This window comes from Tenebrio molitor, chromosome 7 (genome assembly GCF_963966145.1).
Source record: "Tenebrio molitor chromosome 7, icTenMoli1.1, whole genome shotgun sequence".
In the NCBI taxonomy this organism is placed as follows: Eukaryota; Metazoa; Arthropoda; class Insecta; order Coleoptera; family Tenebrionidae; genus Tenebrio; species Tenebrio molitor.
This window is the reverse complement of record NC_091052.1, coordinates 7,689,469-7,709,699: the sequence shown is the minus strand read 5'-3', so window position 1 is coordinate 7,709,699 and position 20,231 is coordinate 7,689,469. Positions and strand designations below refer to the sequence as shown.

The following is a 20,231-nucleotide window of genomic DNA, read 5'->3' as shown; positions in this document are numbered from 1 at the left end:
AAAGGCAAAAATAAAAAATGAGGTTAGTTGACCATAAAGCCAGTTTTACATTTATATGTCAAAGGAATAACAAGTCGTTCAAAATTTTTTGTCCGCCATAGTATAATTGATTTCATATAAATGTTCATCAAGTGAGCTGTGTATTTGTAAAAGCACCTTTAATTTAGTTACATTACAAAAGTCACATTTATGAAGGTCATGTCCAATAAATCTTTACTTGGTAAAAATTCAAAGACAAAAACAAATAAGAATTACTTTAATTTGATTAGTAAAAAGACGTAACATTGCTTTTGAAATCAGCAATGTTAAAATGGACAAAAACTGAAAAATTAGTCAAATCGGGTTCGCGCAGAGCAAGCAACTTTGAAAGTCAAAGTCACTTTACTACCAACAGAAAATGAGATTTTCATGGCTTGCTTAGATGCACATTTATATGAAATTGAGTATACATAAAAATTTTGTTGTCCTTGACGAGAACTGTCACTGGTTAAAATTAATGTACTTATTTCTGAGACACGTCGTATACGTGTTTCAGAAATAAGTACATTAATTCATTAATTTTAACTGGTACAGTCGTATGCAAAACATTTTGGTCAAGTCACTAAAAAATTATTCGTTTAGGTATGTCAGAATTTTGTAATTTCCTACACTGTGTAATCAAGGCTTATTGTCATCAAAAAGTCAAAAATAATTTAAATGTCAATTAGTAGCATCATGAGCCTGACATCGCCGCGCCAATGTCACAATTAACGTCAAATAAATAATGTAAAGGTTAAGATCGATTTACAATTGAGTATTTCAGAGTTTGTCAAAAAATGACATTGACGACCAAAATATTTTGCATTTGACTGTAATAAAACTCGTTTAAATATATTTTTTCCTAAACCTTGAAGTTATCCAAATAAAATTATTGAAAGATTCGGCACAAATTTCGTCACCCGCCTATTGGGATTACATGCCGATAAGCGAAGAACAAAAAACAAATGCAAGAAAACTTTCACTTATTTTTTGCTAACTGAAGCACAGCGGCGAGAAGAAAAAAGGGAATCATGTGGTAGATATTAAATGAAAATAATTTTAATAATAAATATTTTGAATTGACCCTAATGAGTAAGATGATGACAAAATGTCTCCTAAAATTAGTGTATCAATTTGTAAAAATTCTCATGAAGTAATCGGAGTAATCACTAATCATTACAACAAGTGTTCAAAGTGTCCGCCGTTATTGTCAATACAATAATGAAGGCGCCGACGAAATACATATTTATGCATTGGGAGATACGAACATGATTTTTCCTTGAGGTTGACGTGGTTATAAACCGAGGGGCCTTGGCCCGAGGTTTATAAGTCAACCGAGGAGAAAAACATGAATATCTCCCGTGGTACATACAATATTTTATTTTTTAGTGTCTGTACTTAAAAATTAAAACTTTCTTAAAAATATTTTGCAGGGAAGATTGCGTGAATATAGTTTGTTGTAATGTGGAGGACGAAAAAATTTGAAATATCCCAAGGGAGTTATGAGTTGTTTTTCAAAATGTGTATCTATGGCGAAAAGAAACAATATCGTGTTACTAAAAAATAATGATTTTTACACTCTCCCCAGCATTGTTATTGCGAATTGTTGTGGTAGCATTTTCCACGCGTTCTCTTAAGGTGAACATTTTTTAGTAATGTTGCCGGTCGTTACTAAAAAATGTTGCAGATAATATGTTGCCTTGATGTAAGGCCGCCTTTAAAACTTCAATAGTTGTATCAATTGGGATCAAATATACCAAATCCTTCATGTACAAGAAAAAGTCGCACGGAAATTCTCTGAAGTCGAGGAGCACTCCCGCACATTTCACCACACGCCAACACAACATCTATGTATTCACTATTCGAAAATAAACGTGCCACTTTCACAAAATTTTAGCTTAATTCACAGAATCAACACGTACAGTCGATGGACAAATAAAACTGGGACAAAAATGACAGTCACATAAGTCAAAATTTACAAATTTGCATCGTTTAATTACGGCTTTATCACAAATAGGTTAACTTGGGTATGACATATTTGTATAGACATTGACAAATATATTGACAATTCAATAGTCCGATTTACATAGATTAAATTTTAAGTGTCCCAGTTTTATTTGTCCATCGACCGTACCTACTATTGGGGACAAAATACTTTGGTCGTCATTTTTCTGCCACTTCAAAACAAATTAATGTAAACCAAGCATTAACGTCAAGTCAACAGTGATGACAATTTCAAATTATTGACTTTTCTCTTGTCAAAAATATGGCACCTTCCACCATTCAAAAATTTAGAATCATCTCCCTTGTTTCTGGGGGATTGTCCATGGGCCAAATTGCCTTATGGAAACCTTTTCAATTTTTCCTCCTAGGAATATCTCCTTCAGTTGTCAATTTTTCGGTATTTAAAATTTTGCAATGATGAGTTTGACAGTGACAGTGGTTGACAGTAGTAAAAATAAGGTTAACCGTCCTAATGCTTGCTTTACAGCTTTACGTCAGTCAAGTGACTTTGACGACCAAAGTAATTTGTCCCCAATAGTAAACACCTGCCTTTTGAAGTCGAATAAAACTAACTAAAAATTTAACCCTATTATCAGCAGAGCGAAAAAACTTTATTCTAAAAACACAATATTATACAATACCTAGTATATTAAAAAACGAGTTTCATAAGGAAGAGTTTATTTCACAAAAAACTATTATTTCACGGTCACTGTCATTGCGTCAAATAACTAGAATATAGACAGCTCGTTAATTTATGAGGGGGTAAAATACTAAAATGAAAATTATGTTTCTAAAAAATCACTGTCATTGCTTCAAATTAATGTACCTACTTATTTCTGAGACACGTTGTATATATTTTTGGACTCATGCGATGTGAAGAAGAATGTGCAAGATTACACAAGACTAACTCCTTTTACAGGGTGGATATAAAGTCTCGTTTGAATGAAAAATACATGTTTTCATTTTTATTCGTTTACATGTTTATAATTTTAAGAATACATTGATAGAAAAGAGGTTTATATCAGAATCACATAAAAACAAAAGAATTTCAATTTTTTGACCCGTGTCCATTAGTTTGCTCCTGACAATCTACAGAAAGTGGAAAAATTCGAAAACAGTAGGAAGTTTTTATCTCGATAATATTAAACAATTAATGTAATAAACCGCGATTGGACTATTATTATCTCGACCTTTGGGCCTGCCAATTTTTTCTATTTCGTGTATCACGAATAACATTCATTTGGTCCAGCAAAACCTTTTGCGCCTCAAACAATAGTTGTGCGGCTTTTCCCTATTTGTAAACACAAAATATCAATTTGATTATTTTATCTCGTGTCAAATGTCGAAGCAAATAAAAATTTAAATTAAATTCGCACAAGTCAGTCTGTTTAATTGTTGTTTGAAGCAATGTCGATTAAAAATATAATTAAAATTTCTGTTTTTCTATCAATTTACGGTATTTGTGCCGCTCAATTTGAAGGTAGAACTCATTCGATTCGTTTACCTTAATTTTATTCATTTCCTGATTCAGGCAATAGTTGCGTTCTGTCAGATGCCTCTGGTCCTGGAAAATGTGTTAAAGCACAAAACTGTGACTATGCCAAACGGTTAATACAAATGAGGCAAAATCCACAACTTTGTGGATTTAGAAGAAGAACAGCCTTGGTATGTTGTCCAATATCCAGTAATTTCACAAATAAGAGTAGGAGTGAGGAGAGTAAGTTAGTAAGCATATCTTACAATGTAGCGTAAGATAAGTAATTCACTTGTAGAGTGCCAAGAATACCACCATATAAGAAATGTACGACCTGTCATTGCTTTTGGTGAGAAGGCAAAGTCACGCGAGTTTCCACATATGGTAAGATAATGATTTCAAACACGTATTCTAACTGAATGGTGTAAAATTTAGGCCGCCGTTGGATACGGTGATGACAAAAAAGATGTATTATGGGCATGTGGAGGAAGCTTAATAAGTGACCAATTTGTCTTGACCGCTGCTCACTGTACAAGAACCAGAGACTAGTAAGTACACTCTCGTATACATAAAATCTACATTTTGTGTTGTAGTGGAGACCCGAAATGGGTTCGACTCGGCGAATTAAATCTAAACGACACAACTGAAGATGCTGATCCACAAGACTTTGACGTCGAAGCAGTCTTCGTACACCCTGACTACAAGCCACCTTCACATTACAACGACGTCGCCTTATTGAAGTTAAAAAAAACAGTATTGTTCAATTTGTACATCAAACCAGCATGTGTACATACTGAAGAAAAGCTTCCCAATAGTCTGATTCAAGCGATTGGTTGGGGTAAAACTGATTTTTTTGGTGATAGCAGCAGCCACCTGTTGAAAGTATACTTGACAATTATCAAACACCAAACCTGCAGTAAATCGTACTCTAATATCTCGGAGAGAAAATTAGCCAAAGGAATCGAAGATAAGTCTCAGATATGCGCAGGAGACGCTTCCGGTAAAGATACGTGTCCGGTAAGTTGGTAATTTTTGAAAATGGAGTTTGGTTTTTGTTTATGTTGCTCTAGGGTGACTCTGGAGGGCCACTTCAATTTTGGCAATCTAGCTCTGGAGAACGTCTTGATCATTTTGTTGTCATTGGAATTACGTCGTTCGGGAAAGCTTGCGGAGTAGAAAATAGTGCTGGAGTCTACACCAGAGTGTCATTTTATAGGTCCTGGATAGAAGATACTGTGTGGCCCATAAGCTGAACAGCGTATTGTGAAGAAAAAACAGCGTGGATTTCTAGAGGACAAAATGAAAAAAAAAAAAACAGTGTTGTCTCATTAGTGCGTGTACAATTATTTTCTAAAACATTACAATAATAAAATTCCCAGAAGTAGAAATATGACGGAAAATTTATTAATCTTAATTTACAAATCGTTTAGGTCAGACAGGTCTTGGTTTTTGTGAACAACTTTTTCGTCTAAATGTGGACGAGTCACAATCAGATATCTCTTCTTAAACACAATTTACTGCTATGCATTCCAGTTAGTCTAGTTTATTGTTCGTAAATGTATGAATGAATTATAAAGTGCTCGTTTGGTGTAACAAACAATTTTTTCTACTGTTGAATAAATAAAATCAGGCTATTCACCTTGCAATCCCTTGCAATATTTTTCTTACAAAAATTAGCATATCGTAAGCTTGCAAAACTTCTCAAACCCGTTTCCAATAAACTCATTCGTTTTATCTTGGTCGCGCCTTGAACAATGATTAACGTTCGATTTCTTATATTTTCGCTATTTTTCTCCGGCAGTAGGACACTGTTCGAAGGTAAATATTAATATCCTTTAGTGCATATTACACATGTACTATTAGGTGATGAGTGCACTTTGCAAAACAACGGCGAGAGGGGTAAATGTATAAGTGTGCACGAGTGCCAGTCGGCGAAAAAATTATTAGAATCAAAGAAAATGCCTCAAAATTGCGGATTTAACAGACAAACGGTGTTGGTGTGTTGTCCTCTTGTCCAAAGCTCTGATAGTAAACTGGTGGGAGTAAAAAGTAACGAAAGTAAGTTGGGATAATTTGAAGTGATGATTTTAAACGGAAAAATTGTAGTGTGTCAGAGGTATCACGAACAAAGAATACTACTAGGCGTGGAGTATGAAGAGGAAGAAAATTTGAACGAGTTTTCTCATATGGTGTTGAAGCTTTTATTTATAAGTGCACATAATAAAACTTATTTTTAGGCCGCTATTGGGTTTTCTGACGGCAACAAAACATTGTGGTTGTGTGGAGGAAGTGCAATAAGTGAGAAGTTTATCTTGACAGCTGCACATTGTACTTATTCCAAAGATTAGTAAGTGTTTAGACATACCAGCAACAAATAAAAAAATATTGTGATTTAGTGGCCCACCGAAAATTGTCCGTCTTGGAGAACTGGATTTAAACACCACCAACGACGGCGCCAATCGTCAAGACTTATCTATCGCTCAAATTTACACTCATCCCAGCTACAAACTACTATCACGTTATCACGACATTGCGTTAATAAAATTAAAAACACCCATTGATTTTATTACATACGTGAAACCAGCTTGCCTGCACGTTACCAAAAATATTCCTTCCAATTACAGTTTGGAAGCAATTGGTTGGGACAAGACCGACTTCTTGGGAAACAGCAGCGGGCATTTGTTGCGAGTGACTTTGAATCTTGTCGATCATTCAAAATGTGCAGAAAAATTTCCAAAAAATGAATTCAGATTGAAAAATGGAATAATAGAAGAGTTTCATATCTGTGCTGGTGATTCTTCTGGAAAAGATACGTGTCCGGTAAAGTCGGATTATTTGGATTCTGGATTTTTTTTATATGTTAATTTTAGGGGGACTCCGGTGGACCTCTTCAGTACCTGCATGAGAGTACTTGGGAAACTGTGGCTTACTTTGTTGTTGCAGGTGTCAGTTCATTTGGAAGAGGTTGCGGGCTAAAAGATAGTGTTGGAGTGTATACGAGAGTGTCTTCGTATATCGGATGGATCGAAAATACAGTCTGGAATTAAATCTCATTTCGTGCTTTTTTATTTTATTAAAAAAATTAATTATGTGATAATTAAAAAGTAGCCAATTTATCAGTAATAAAATAACCCGACATTAAAATAAAAAATTAACTGAACGTCTAATGTCTAGACGTGGTGTTTTTCTAGTGTAAAAGGTAGCATAATTTAAAGATTTTTTCACGACCTGCTGTTTCATAACCGGATTATCAATGACCGGACTAGTAAACGGGAAACGGGCTCCTTTTGGGGATATTATTCATATTAAGTTTTTGTCACCGAGAATTTTTCTTGTTCAGATAATATTTTCAATTTGAAGTCAAAAACCCCTTGTTTTTTGCTGCTTTGAAATTAAATTCGTGAATTTTTTCCTCATTATTCGTTGTTTTTCTGTGTTTAGTGTTGTTATTGTTCTTTGTTATATTGCGTATTGATTATTATTTTTAGTGGAATCCCGTTTTGTGGCGCCCTTGAAAACATTTTCATAATGCATTTTTAATGAAATGAATAGGCCGGTTATAATACAGCAGGTCCTGGATTTTTAAATTTAAATTAGGTTTACGTTTACAGATGGAAAGATGTCACTAAGATCGAATGATTCTAAAATGGTACAGTAAACTGTAATACATAAATTAGGGAATTTGACAAAATAACTAAGCAGAAATTAGAAGTGTCAACGATGTCAACTTGTCAAACATCAAAACCCAAATAGACACAGTTCTAATCAAAATTGAGATAGCGAGATGATAAATACAATTAAAATAAACAGAAAGTGTAAACATTAAGTTGTGATTAACCTTCTTTGAAGAATTAGCTTGGAAAGTCAGTGCAATTAAAACGATGAGTCATCTACAATATCATAAAATATCAAAAACCTAGTATTAAAGAAATAGCGAAACAAAGTTTGGTTAAAATCTAAAATATGTGCCTTAATTTGAGTATTAACAAACCCACGTTAGAGTTAATTTAATTATTTTTACAATGGATGAGAGAAGAGTGGCTGATTATTTTGTTGTGGCTGGGTTACCTGATGATCCTGAAGCTCTAGATGAGACTACTTTGTCAGAAGGGGGCAACCTGAAGGCGAGCCATGGACAAGCCCCCATCACGGATATTAGTGTGATTTTTCCAGGTCTAGGAGAAAAACCACCAACAGGTTATGTTGTTATTACGAAAACACCAACTGGATTAGTTGCTGATCTCAACCATGGTAGCCTAAGGACAAATGAGTGTTATCTCTGTTACAAGAGAGGACGGGACAAAGCTCCTTTAGTAGATATAGGTACATACAAGCTTATTAATTTGGGTTTTTTTTTTATTCCGTTTTTTCAGGTGTGATGTATGATGGTAAGGAGTGGCTTATGCCTGATGCAGAGGTTGTTAAAGAAAGTGTTGGCCAACATGTTGCTAATGTTAATAATTCTACATCACAGACTTTCATTACATACAGAAGAGGGCAGCCTACAATGCCTTGCAATGCTCTAGTTGTAACTGATGTGTGTGTTGTGATTGCAAGTAAAGGTGAATCTCCACCTCATGCGTTTTGTTGCATCAACAAAAATTTAAATAAGGGAATTGTTGGCAGTGATGTTTTCTTATGTTATAAAAAATCTATGAATAGGGCAAAGTTGTTGACCTACAAACCTTCCGTTTTGTCCAGGTAAGTTTCAATTCTAAACCTGTTTTTTTTGACGTCCATTATTAAATGCACAGGTTTTTTCATTCATTTGCGTTCATAAAATATGTGATTTTTGAATCAGTCCAGAAGCGTTAAAAAAGTGCCATAGCGGTTTATTTTTTCACGCATCTGCGTTTTTTATGAACGCAAATGAATGAAAAACCCTGTGCATTTAATAACGGATGCGAAAAAATTCTTGGATGTAACTCGTTAGTAAAGTATCTTTTTTTACTCGGCGGATTTGCGCACTCGCTTCGCTCGTGCGGCATATTTTCCTTCTCGTAAAAAAAAAAGTATTACTTTACTCACTTGTTACATAAATAATTATTTTGTGTCTATTTTTAACAAGAAGTATTTCAAATTTGCTTTATTCATTTCAAATCTTTTCTAAATGTCGCTGTTTTTTTTTGCTTTATCTTGATGTTACAAATTGAAAAAGTTTTTTTATCTTATCATTTGAAAAATAATATTTTCATATTCCAATTTCACGTCAATATCATTATCTTAAATTGAAATATATTTCTATCAAATTTCGTATTTATTTACCCAAAATTACACTTTAGATATTGATCTTACGACTTGATTGAGTTGACCCTTTTTTGCAATAATTTTTTACACATTTATTCCCAATTTTTGCATTAACGTAGGAACCTTATTGTATTATTTAAGAATTTTTTATTACAAACAGTATTACAGACGTTGCTACTTAATTTTGGAGATTAATACTTTTTTTTCCACTGATTTTTCAATTACATAATAAAAATTTAGTGGTGACGAATTTCCGGCGTAATTTTTGCTTGCTTCATTATAAATTTTACATTATAAAATTTCCGATTCCACATACAAAACCACATAAAATATGCATATTGTATATTTTGCATATTTCTAATGTGATTCCTGAATAGAGGGAAAGTTTCCGTCACAGATTTTATCCAACGAAATAATTTGCTTGAATTGCTAGATTTCGATAAACGTGTCTTTATTCGCAACAAGCAACTCTTAACTGCAACTGTAAATTGTATTTTGCAGCTAAACTTGTCTTTTCGATTGTGTTTTCTTTAGGTATCCCATGTGGGACCTTCCAAACTTTCCGTTTCCAAATTCTGTGCCTTTGTTCTGCTTACCGATGGGTTCGACGTTAGAACTGTGGCCGAAAGAAGCGACAAGACCGAAACCAGTATTCAGTACTTTCGTTTTGACAGTTTCCGATGCGAAATACAAAGTGTACGGTTCAGCCGTGACGTTCTACGAGAAATTTCCACCTGACCAACTCAGTGACGAACAAAAAGAACTCTTAGGTTACTCGGAAAACTCCGATTACGTTTTAAACATGAACAAAAGCATCTGCCTGTTATCTCATTGGCCGTTCAGCGACGCTTTCGAAACGTGGCTCCTCTTCTTGCACGTGAGTTTCGCACGCTTCGAGGTTGTTCAGCTTGAACGTGAGCCGGTTGCAGAACATCGCGGCGAGCGGAGAACCCCAAGCTATACCTGTCGAGAGGTACATCGTCCAGTTGTTCGACGAAGTTCCTTTTCCGTCTCCCCGAACTCTACTCGAACTCTCAGACCATAACGACAAACAAACTACATACAACAAAGTCATAATGACGCAACCGGAAGATATCCCTTTGCCTAGGAGCGCCGCAGGATTCAGGCATCTGTTGCTCAACTTGGGCTCCGAGAACTGCCTCCAGGTGTTGCTTCTGGCTCTGACGGAACAGAAAATCCTCATCCATTCGCTCAGACCCGACACTCTGACTGCTGTGGCGGAGGCGGTGTCGTCTTTACTTTTTCCCTTTAAATGGCAGTGTCCCTACATACCCTTGTGCCCTTTAGGTAAGTCGATTCGTTCCCGTTTGGACTCCCACTCTACGGAGGTATTCGTACAGGTTTGGTGGAAGTTCTGCACGCACCCCTACCTTTTCTGATCGGGGTCGATTCGAGATTCTTCGATTTGTACGATCCACCACCAGATGTCAGCTGTATCGATTTAGATACCAACATAATAACAGTTAAGTCTACACAACACATTGTTCGTTGAAGTTTCTTAACAACTGAGTTGTAGGTGGCTGAGTCGCAGAGACAAGTCTTGAACGTGAAACTCTTGCCGAAGAAACCGGCCAAAAGTCTGAAAGCTAGTCTTGACTATTTGTATTATCAAATCAGGAACAACAGTTCAAACAGTAGCGAAGCTTCTGTCGTGCAGGACAATGTAGAGAACGAGTTTAGGAAAAAAGAGAAAGAGGTAATGTCGGGATTTATCCAGAAATGATTTTGATCGATTGAATGTTTAGCAAGCGCAAGAACTGGAAATCCAGGAGGCCTTCTTGCGTTTCATGGCGCTGACTTTGAAGGGCTACAGATCGTACCTTCTGCCCATCACTAAAGCTCCAACTGTTGGCACGACCGACCCTCAAGCTCTCTTTCAGTTGAGCGACTTTCTCAAAAGTCGCGACAAGACTCACCACAGATTCTTCTCGTTGATGATGAGGACGCAGATGTTCATTCGTTTCATCGAGGAACGCAGTTTCGTCGCCGACGGCGATCAAGGTCTCGCCTTCTTCGACGAATGTTCGGAGAAGTTGAGTCACGAGGAAGGCGACATAAGACTGCTCGAACCTGACGCTTTGCACAAGAGCGACAGGACGATCTTTGTTCTGCCGCCGGAACCTACCACGACCGGAAGTTGGCACACCTACGCCAGTTTCACCCTAGATCCGGGCCTATTGTCTGGTAAGAAGAGCAATCACTTGTCTTCCCTTTATCAGACTGTCATTCCTGGATCTCCTATGGCGCGGAGGACCAAACACGAGATAAAATCAGCGCAAAAACTGGCTCGGTAAAAGGAGAATAAAAGAAAGAGAGTTAGCGTGAAATGTTTTGTTGTAGGAAATGTCAAAATTCTCCAGAATCGTGGGCGAGGTGTCTGTGTGGTACTTGTCACACTTTGTATTTCATGGTATTGCCGAGCATGTTGTCGTTGAATGCCGGAAAAGAAAAGGCTATCCTTCAGCAAGCTTACGAATTACTCGTCCGAGCTACTCAACAGGGATTAGCTTGTGACGAAGTGTGTTATCGTTTAATGATGCAATTGTGTGGCGAACATTCGAGACCGTTGTTGGCCGTTAAACTTCTTGTGATCATGAAGAAGTTTGGAATTCAACCGAATGCTCTCACTTACGGGTACGTTTTTGTATTTTTTCGACCTTCTGCAAAAATACGTTTCTTTTATCTTCTGCAAAATGTCTGTCTTGGCCCAATAAAAAAAGATAAGCAGGCGCTGTGCGTCAATCTAAACGTCAAAAGTGACAAAAACGCAAATGTCACACGTCGTAAAAATAATGTCTGTCTTGGCCGAATAAAAAAAGATCAAGTAGGCGCTGTACGTCAATCTAAACGTCAAAAGTGACAAAAACGCAAATGTCACGCCATAAAAATAAATTAAATTCCAACATGTTGGTTTATTGTCGCAAGTTTTGTGTTGTGTGGGCGTTAACAATTTTCTGCAAGTGAAAATTGTTGATTTATCGGTAGCGAATTGGATGTTTGATTTGTGAGGTTGTGACGTGGATCGATGTTGGCTTGAAATTAATTCATGTTTTTTATAGTTTGTACAACAGATGCGTGTTGGAGGCGGAGTGGCCGGCCTACTCCGGCTCAAGCCAACTGCTCTGGAACAAATTGCGAAACGTGGTGATGGGAGCGGCGCACTTTCGCTGGGCCGCCAAGCAGAAAGCCAACAGAAAATTGTCCGCCTCGACGGAAGGGGGTTCCAGTTTATTGGATCCCACCGATCGAACAGCCTCCCGTTCTTCTTTAGACTCCCACGAAGCCGTCCAACCAAACAACAGTTTATTTACGAAATTCCGGAAAGTGGCAAACATCGTCAAAGGCAGCCTCAACGGGTCGGAACAATCCGTCAAAGATGTCGTCGAACAGTCGGAAGATGAGATCGCCGAAACCAACAGCGCGGAAGACGTCGTCGAAGAAAAATTAAACAATCACTTCACTCCGCCGGGGAGTCCTTCCGAATGTCGAATCTTGTCTCGTTCGGAGAGCGCCGGCGATGCGAACATTATCGATAAACTGCAACAAAACAAGAAGAATTGCTCGAGGACGTTGAATTTTAACGGAGAGTCCACCGAAGAGTCGGGAAAGCAGTCGCCGGGAAAGTGAGTCGGTCAACGGGGGGTTGGTCTGGAAATTGTAATTTTTGGGGTTGCAGGATTTCGCCGCGTACCGTTGTCACCCAGAATGATCCTTTGGGGGCTTTCGAACAGCCCCCTCCTCCCAAAACTTGTGTAACACCCCCATCGGAGCCCGTGGTGACCAATCAAAATCCCCTCCTGACAGACGAGCCGGTTTTGTTTAAATCGACAGTACACAGATCGGCCACTTTCGAGGGTAGCCCACCCGCTCAAAGTAAGATACACAGATCTGAAACCGTCCCAGCTGCAACAGTTGCGTCTAGTTTAGCGAGTTTTAGTTCCAGTTTCAAGATAGGATTCAGGTAAATTCGATGTTGGTGACATTAGTTTATGTATGACAGATTGTAACTTCACGCCGTATTAAAATGTATAGATTGTTTTTTATTTTATAACAAGAAGAGCGCTTGTATGATATAATTTGGTCGGTGTCCGGTCAGAGAAATTGAATGATCTGAAAAAGTCCGTTTCATTGAATTTCGCTGCGGTGGCCGTTTAAAGAATCGTTATTTTAATGTGCATGTGGCAGCTGTTTAGTGCGTCGTGCTTTATGGCTTACACTGCACGTACGTAGGTCGTAGCTAGATGTTTCATTTTAGCCGCTATTCACCATCACGCCTGTCTCTGCGCAAAGCCGATCTCAAGGTGCCACAGCAATTAATCGAGAATGCCATCAACAACTTCAGGTTAGTGCCACAATGCTGTACAAGAACAAGATGTCGACCGGTACCATCATGTCAAAAATTAATTTTTCGATGTGTCGTTGTAGCCCCAGCAGTTTGACAGGTAAGAAACCGAACGAACTAATACAAGGTGGGATTAGTTCCATAAAATCGGCGGCCAACACCATGGTCAAGAAGTTCGACGAGTTCAAGGAGGCGATGTCGACGTCCACACACAACACGCCCGTTAAGCTGCCGCCCGCCGACCGACTGGCCGCGGGGGATGCGGGGGAGGCGGGGGGCGAGTGCGAATCCACAGACGGCAGCGAAGGCGGCGAGAGACACAGGAGAGTGTCGGCGGAATTGGGGAGCTACAGGGGTAGCTACACTAATCTCAAGGACTCGGACGAGGTCCTCCCGGACTCCCTCTTCCCCCCTCCCAACGACGAGAAACAAGGTAATTGAGTTTACCTCTAGAAACATCGAGTCGAGGTGTTCGGCTGGTTATGTAATCTATCACGTGATAAAAAAAAATGATCGAGTAAGCCGTTGAAATGTCGCTGATTGTTAAATGCAATGAAAAAAAAAGTATATTAAAAAAATGATTACGAGACATGATAAAAAATTTTGAAAGTGCAATAAACACGGCACACATTTGTGCATTTTCACTTCGTCACTTCCTGTCAAATCGTACAAGACTTATGTCTGATTTTCGTTCTAGATAGCGAACTGGAGATCACCATGAGCTCATGTTCGCAGTGTCACAACTGTTTTTGTTTGCTTTACGACGAGGACATTATGGCCAACTGGTTCGCGGAAGACTCCAACCTGAACAGCGTTTGCCAGTCGTGCAACAAGCCCACGGTACCGCTGTTGACGATAATGATCAGCGGGAAGAACATCCCGGCGTGCGACCCCTTCAGCGTGCCCTACTTGAACCCCTTGGTCCTGCGGAAGGAACTGGAAAACATCTTGACGCAAGAGGGAGACCTCAGTTTGGCAGATGCAAAATTCGTCGACGAACACCCGATAATCTACTGGAACTTGGTGTGGGCCTTCGAGAGGATCAACGTTCAGACCCACCTGCCCAACTTGTACTTGAAGACGCGAAGCGAAGACGGCAGCAGCGGCGAGAAAAAAGACAAAAGCGGCGACAGCGAGGTCGCAGCGGAGGAAGCGGGAAGGAGCATGCAGCCCGTCGAAGAGGGAACCGATCCGCTGACGCAAGAGCTGGCAGCGCTAGGTAAGAACGACGGTCGGTGTTGACGCGGTGGGATGTGTTTGTAACAAATGTTTTCTTAAAAGCTGACAAGGACGAAGCGCGTAAGTTGAATTTTTGCTTTTGTCGGTGTCGGAAGGTTCAGTCGTGTCTCACTGTCGACGGTGTTGTGTCTTTTTCAGAACAACTGGCGGCTCAGGTGTGCGTTAAGTGCATGTGGGACGAGCCGAGATTGTACAGCGAGCGCCCTCCCATGTACGTACTGTGGAAGTTAAGAGATACGAGTACGTCTCAGCTCGGTTCGAGTTTGAAAAATGTTGTGACCAAATCGTAAGTTGGAGTGACGGGTCGAGCGATCGTGTACGTCCGGTTTTTGTTTTAGATTCATGCAAAAGGTTATAAACAGCATCCGTCTGGATGACTTGGCGGAGCCTTTGAAAAGTTTAGCGGCCGAACGTGAGTCTCAGCAGAGGTCACGTGACGGAAAAGACAATATCTCGATATACCGAGATATTTTGTTTTTGGCGTGTAGGGCCCTAGGAAGAACCCACATCGACTTGAATGCTTTCGATAAACAGTACAGTCTGGCATATTATCGCGCGACAGAAAGGAATAACAGACAATATGGGCCCCAGGATAAACCTATCAGTTTGATTGCGTTGTATTGCCGTCAATATTTCCGCCCACTATCTTTGCCTTGATCAGTTTGTGTTCTCCATTTTTAATTATTAATTACCTAAAGAGGTGCACTGCTATATTTTAATTATTGTATGTACATTAACTTATGTTAGGTTTTTTTCTTGGGACTTTATACTATTTAAGGTCGATAGTTTTCAATAAAGTTGTTGAATAAAGAGTTTTGTAAATATTTAACATTTTATTAATAAGAGAATTTTAGTAGACATATCTCTAAACTAAATTGCTACATATATTTTTATTTGTTTTTCTGGTTTTTGTATAATATATGAAGGCAAATTAAAACTAGATTAGTAGAACATTAAGAAAATCTCATATAGAAAACTTGGGAATAACGTGTCAGGACCAAGATTAAGCTTAAACTTGGTTATATTTAATTTTAACGATTGATCATTGCTTCAAGTTAATCATGTTCCGTGCCAGAGTACGAGGAATAAATGGCGGCGGTAGACGATCTCGTTTTTTGTCACGGGTGATTTTCATCGCGAGCTGAGCGGTTGATTTATTCTTCGTAATCCAGGAGTAAAGCAAAGATTGGACAAAACTCTCGTTAAAGAGGATAACTACATTAATATCAACAGAAAACTGCAGAGAAGCGTCTTCTCTTTCAGGCACCTATACAAATTTGTGCGCAAAATATACATGATATGCTATTCCTGAGATATTACAGAATAAAATGTTCGAATCGAAACGATAAAAATTCTATAATATCGACTTTAATACGACGTGGGTACCTAAAAATATAATTGCCAAAAACTTGCGCAACTGTACAAATTTTCTTTGTCAAAACTAAATAAAATCTATCATTAATAAAATATACATCACAAATATTTCTATTTATTTAGAATATATATTATATATAATTTTAATATCTGATGTAGAAGTATAAAAATGTGTATTTATCCTCTTTAAAAAAAAGGCAAAGACAATATTTAAAACGGAAAATTGTGCAGAGACAAAACATTTCCAAAGCATTTCTTCCTCAATATATATGTATAATATCTATAAAGTATTTACAGCAAATTTAAGAACCCGCTCTTAAATCGAGAGTAAGAATATACTGAGCAGGAAAGACACACTTTTTTTGTAATAATAACTAAAAGCAAAACGTGGTACAAAAAAACTTCTTCCATAAGCTTCCTCTTAATTACACATTTTCGCACTTACTAACTGGAATTATACTTGGAAACACTCACACGAATTGTCAAAATATATGATGATGTAACAATCGGGGGGAGGGGTAGAGCGTTGCCTCCCCTATATTATTATTTTTTTATACACTATCACACTTCACAGAGGAGAAAAATGCGAAGCCAAACACGATTAAAAATTCAAAAAATTTAAAATCATCATCGGTTAGATGAGTCTGTAATTTTTATAGAATAGTGCACCGCAACTTAAAAGGAACCCGACCGTGGCCACCGATGTACTTATGCGAACGTTTACCGCGGCTGTTTTTGTCCTTACGTATTTCCCTAACTAATGTGTAAAACGCCTCATCCACACCCATCCTCGTCTTCGCAGATGTCTCCACAAATGGAATACCGTATTGCCTCGCCACCTGAAACCACAATCCTCGTTAAAAACCGTTCAAAGACGTTTTCGGAAACGCGACCATAACAATCTCGCAACCCCTTTTAGCCATTCAAAAATTTAATTCAGACAAAATTCGTCAAATTGTTTACACAAATCAATACACGCACTCCACTTGCTCTAAATATTTTATTGGAATACCATGAGATGAAATGGTTATGGTCACGGTGAGTTGTTTTTCTGGTGGTTTGCATTATTCAGTGACACATCTGAAAAAAACTATTCGAAAATTGGGCGGCGGGCGTGAATCCGATGTTGATTAAATAACTTATTTGGGCCAGATAATTATAAATTTTAAAGAAATATTTACTTTATTTTCTTTCCTGTGATAGAAACATTAATGAGTCATCACCATCAATCAATGATTTGTTTTTGCATTCCTCCTCCACTAATACTAACTGATGTAATTCACATTAAACACGGTCAAATAAAGACATTATATCAAGTTTTAGATACAAATTGCACAGATTTTGGTGATTTCAAGCAAATTCAAAAACGTTTAGAATTCTCGCGAAAACAACAAATGCTGTCAAAAACTGATTTTCTTTTGTTTAGCATGGTAAGTTGATTCGGGTGTTTACAATAAGAATGAGTTGGTCATGATTACCTCTCTAGCTTGGTTCATGTCTACAGCCCATGAAGACAAATCACACTTGTTTCCTACTAAGACCATGGGCACTTCCTCTGCGTCTTTGACCCTTTTGATCTGTTCCCTGTATGTACCGATATCTTCGAAACTTTTTGCTGAATTTACGGCGAAAACCAGAAGGAAACCTTCACCTGTCCTCATGTACTGGTCTCGCATGGCACTGTATTCTTCTTGACCCGCCGTGTCCAAAATATCGAGTAAACACGTCTCCCCATCTATGACCACTTGTTTTCGATAGGAGTCTTCAATAGTAGGGTCGTACTCGTCGACGAAGTGGTTCTGTATTAGTTGTATGGTCAAAGCTGATTTGCCGACACCACCCGCTCCTACTACTACTAATTTGTATTCAGTCATTTTATGTATAAAATACCAAAACGGCTAAGCAAATAAAAATACGAAGAAGCACACGATTTTTATTTTTTTTTAAATTATTTTTTTATTGTATAGTGGTCTTCTTATTCGTTATCCCAGCATAATAAAATCAACACAGCACACATTTAAACTGAAGCAATTAAGAACATTCGTATGCCCAGTAAATTACTCTAATTAATTGTAATCAAGAACGAAAGAGTAACAAAAGTTATCAAGACCGTCAAATGCACTACTAAACAATGCTACCAACGTATCTTTCTAGTTTTTATAAAACCCACCCATCATAGCACAACCATCGATCTAACTAAAACAGATGTCGAAACTGACAACCCGATTATTTCATTACAGCCCATCAATTTGTTTTTGTTTCTCTCGCTTATCTTCGCAATTTTATTTTAACTCTGTAAATAGTTGTTCAGACATCATCGAGCACTTAGAATTCAAAATATTATTGAAATCGTAAAAGTGGACATCTTGTATTTGTGTTAGTTCGTTGGTGATAAAGTATGGGAACTGTATTGATACCAACCGGATCAAACAGTTTCCGAAAGACACCAAAACCAATATGTCATCAGATGACAAAGATAAAAAATATTTGTAAAGAAATCATTTTTATACTCTTGCAAGCGGTAACAATAATATCGTAATCATCGAAGGTGATGGACGTAGTTCTTTACAGCTTAAAAAAACTATGAAAATTCGGGCACGTTGAGAAAAAGAACCGAATAAAAGTTGTCGTGCTTGTCAAGTTAAGGTTAAGGTGAGTAATCCATAAAAAACATATTTGTCATGTAAACGTGACAAAAAGAAGTGATTCATGGGATAATAGACGTCTTTAAATTTTGACAGCGAGTGAAGACAATGGCCAACAAACAGGTTCAAGAAACGCCTGGAGGTTACATGGATAATGTCAGAGTAAAGATATCAGAAAAATACAAACCCCCACCTCGTATAGGATTAGCTATGTCGTACGCGCAAAGATTGACGTTAAATAAGCAAATACAAGATACAATCCCTCAATATGAGTTTGTTTTAGAGAAGACTGTTATAGAAAAAATGAAAGAGTGGAAAACTGCTAGATCTGTGATGTATCAAGAATTAAATGAGAGATTGGAGAAAGCAAGACTCCAAGAGAAAAAGAAGTTGGAGGAGAAACTGGAATATCAAATTAAAAATGAAGAGGCAGAAGTGTCTCCCTCTAGTTACACAAACTCAGGACCTAGTCAATGTTACCAACAAAATCAGTCAATGTTGATGCCCACACAGGCAACTGCTAACTCATTTTCAAACATTTTAACTCCCATTCCTTTAAAAGAACAGTCTTTGAGCCAACATTCTGGTTTTAAGTCCCCAGAAAAAAGCCCCTTCAACATTTCTGACTTTGACCCTGACACTTCTAGTCCCTTTGATAATATGGAATTAAAGTCAATAAACGACTTAGAAGAGCTGGCACAAGTTTTGAAAGGAGAGCATGAACCCAAAACGCCGCTGCGTTACAGCACGGCACAAAGCAGTACCAGTTTAGGGTATGCCATGGTGGGTCCTAGCAGCTACACCTACACAATCCCCAGTTCCACGAGCTACATACAACCAGTGACGTCGCTTTATTCAAGTACCAACGGGTATTACTATCCCCCCGAGACGATACAAGCAAACCCCGCGTTTAACCCGCCGTACAATTACTCAAATCAAATCGAGAGCAGAAGTTTCAGTTGTTCCCCAGTACAGGACATAAAGATGTCCAACGTCAAAAGCATACCAGATATAATGAAGACTTTGCAAAATGAACTTGATAATACGCATATAGACAATACGAGAAACATAATCGAACCTCGCAAAAATAGAAGTACCGATGTTTTTCCTAAAGCTAAAATAAAAAGCGACGATTCGTCAGACGAATTCGCTTCGTTACCAAAGAGTATGCAAGATATGTCCAAATCTATCAGTTCAATGGGGTTTCCACTGTCAAGGGTCGCTAGGGTCTGCAAGATTTTAGGAAACGACCAGAAAAAGGTGAGTTCATCGTTAATACATAGATTTAGCAAAAAAAAAAAAAAACGAGCTGGGAGACAAGTCGGCCGGGAAAAATGTACAGTTATGTACACTATAATCCGACTCGTGCGCTTTGTCAAGTAATTGGTATTGATGCGAAGTGGGTTGTTTCAGGTGGTGGAGCATCTGTTGGCGATGTCGGATTTGTTAGATTTAGGATTTTCGGAAAGCAGCGTCTCGAAGGCGCTCCTCCAGTGCGATAACGATAGAGACAAGGCTTTGGACATTCTTATTTCGTAGCACCTTAATCACGTGGCTGTGCCGATGTTAATTTGTATGATAAACGGATATTGAAATTTGTTATTTATGATTATTTATTTGTAAATATTGATTTAAAAAAAAAACTCACTTCGTGAGATAAGTTGCGGATTATGCAATAAACCTATGTTATGTAACGTTAATAGGTAGTTATTTTTGTTCTGTGTTACAGAGAAATAAGTGCATTTTCCTTTCAGTGCGGTGAGCGTGTACCAACCTTCAGATAGGTACTATTTTAAGCTTTTTATAAGATTCATGTACGATTATTATCAAAAAATACTCAGATTATAAATAAATACATACATACCAA

General features: G+C 38.0%; 5 protein-coding genes across 8 annotated transcripts; 4 read left to right on the top strand and 1 right to left on the bottom strand.

Annotated features, from left to right (window-relative positions):
- The first annotated feature begins 3,212 nt into the window (after positions 1–3,212).
- LOC138134401 (venom protease-like) lies at positions 3,213–4,774 on the top strand. The gene is made up of 6 exons (XM_069052653.1): positions 3,213–3,502; positions 3,554–3,739; positions 3,795–3,880; positions 3,932–4,044; positions 4,090–4,513; positions 4,567–4,774. Exons 1-6 carry the CDS (start codon positions 3,430–3,432, stop codon positions 4,747–4,749), a joined length of 1,065 nt encoding a protein of 354 aa, XP_068908754.1. The 5' UTR covers positions 3,213–3,429; the 3' UTR covers positions 4,750–4,774.
- Positions 4,775–5,176: 402 nt separating this feature from the next.
- On the top strand, positions 5,177–6,671 carry LOC138134402 (venom protease-like). 2 transcript variants are annotated; one of them, XM_069052655.1, is made up of 6 exons: positions 5,177–5,314; positions 5,360–5,554; positions 5,603–5,685; positions 5,734–5,843; positions 6,121–6,316; positions 6,367–6,671. In XM_069052655.1, exons 1-6 carry the CDS (start codon positions 5,251–5,253, stop codon positions 6,541–6,543), a joined length of 825 nt encoding a protein of 274 aa, XP_068908756.1. In that variant the 5' UTR covers positions 5,177–5,250; the 3' UTR covers positions 6,544–6,671. The 2 variants fall into 2 exon arrangements, with proteins under 2 accessions (XP_068908756.1, XP_068908755.1); XM_069052654.1 differs by having other exon boundaries at positions 5,893–6,316.
- A 516-nt stretch (positions 6,672–7,187) lies between these two features.
- Crag (DENN domain-containing protein Crag) lies at positions 7,188–15,155 on the top strand. 2 transcript variants are annotated; one of them, XM_069052626.1, is made up of 15 exons: positions 7,189–7,819; positions 7,870–8,197; positions 9,278–9,620; positions 9,673–10,051; positions 10,105–10,226; positions 10,281–10,460; positions 10,510–11,054; positions 11,105–11,398; positions 11,824–12,387; positions 12,441–12,725; positions 13,020–13,106; positions 13,190–13,539; positions 13,804–14,325; positions 14,484–14,631; positions 14,684–15,155. In XM_069052626.1, the coding sequence occupies exons 1-15, from the start codon at positions 7,519–7,521 to the stop codon at positions 15,000–15,002; spliced, it is 4,767 nt and encodes a 1,588-aa protein (XP_068908727.1). In that variant the 5' UTR covers positions 7,189–7,518; the 3' UTR covers positions 15,003–15,155. The 2 variants fall into 2 exon arrangements, 1 of the variants encoding a protein (XP_068908727.1); XR_011160724.1 differs by lacking the exon at positions 14,684–15,155 and having other exon boundaries at positions 7,188–7,819; positions 13,804–14,405.
- A 3-nt stretch (positions 15,156–15,158) lies between these two features.
- On the bottom strand, positions 15,159–17,861 carry Ras85D (ras-like protein 1). The gene is made up of 2 exons (XM_069052657.1): positions 17,198–17,861; positions 15,159–16,558 (listed from the first exon to the last, which is right to left on the bottom strand). Exons 1-2 carry the CDS (start codon positions 17,591–17,593, stop codon positions 16,373–16,375), a joined length of 582 nt encoding a protein of 193 aa, XP_068908758.1. The 5' UTR covers positions 17,594–17,861; the 3' UTR covers positions 15,159–16,372.
- Positions 17,862–18,141: 280 nt separating this feature from the next.
- LOC138134399 (ubiquitin-associated protein 1) lies at positions 18,142–20,231 on the top strand. Of its 2 annotated transcripts, none has more exons than XM_069052650.1 (3): positions 18,142–18,371; positions 18,461–19,624; positions 19,778–20,231. In XM_069052650.1, the coding sequence occupies exons 2-3, from the start codon at positions 18,473–18,475 to the stop codon at positions 19,901–19,903; spliced, it is 1,278 nt and encodes a 425-aa protein (XP_068908751.1). In that variant the 5' UTR covers positions 18,142–18,371; positions 18,461–18,472; the 3' UTR covers positions 19,904–20,231. The 2 variants fall into 2 exon arrangements, with proteins under 2 accessions (XP_068908751.1, XP_068908752.1); XM_069052651.1 differs by having other exon boundaries at positions 18,441–19,624.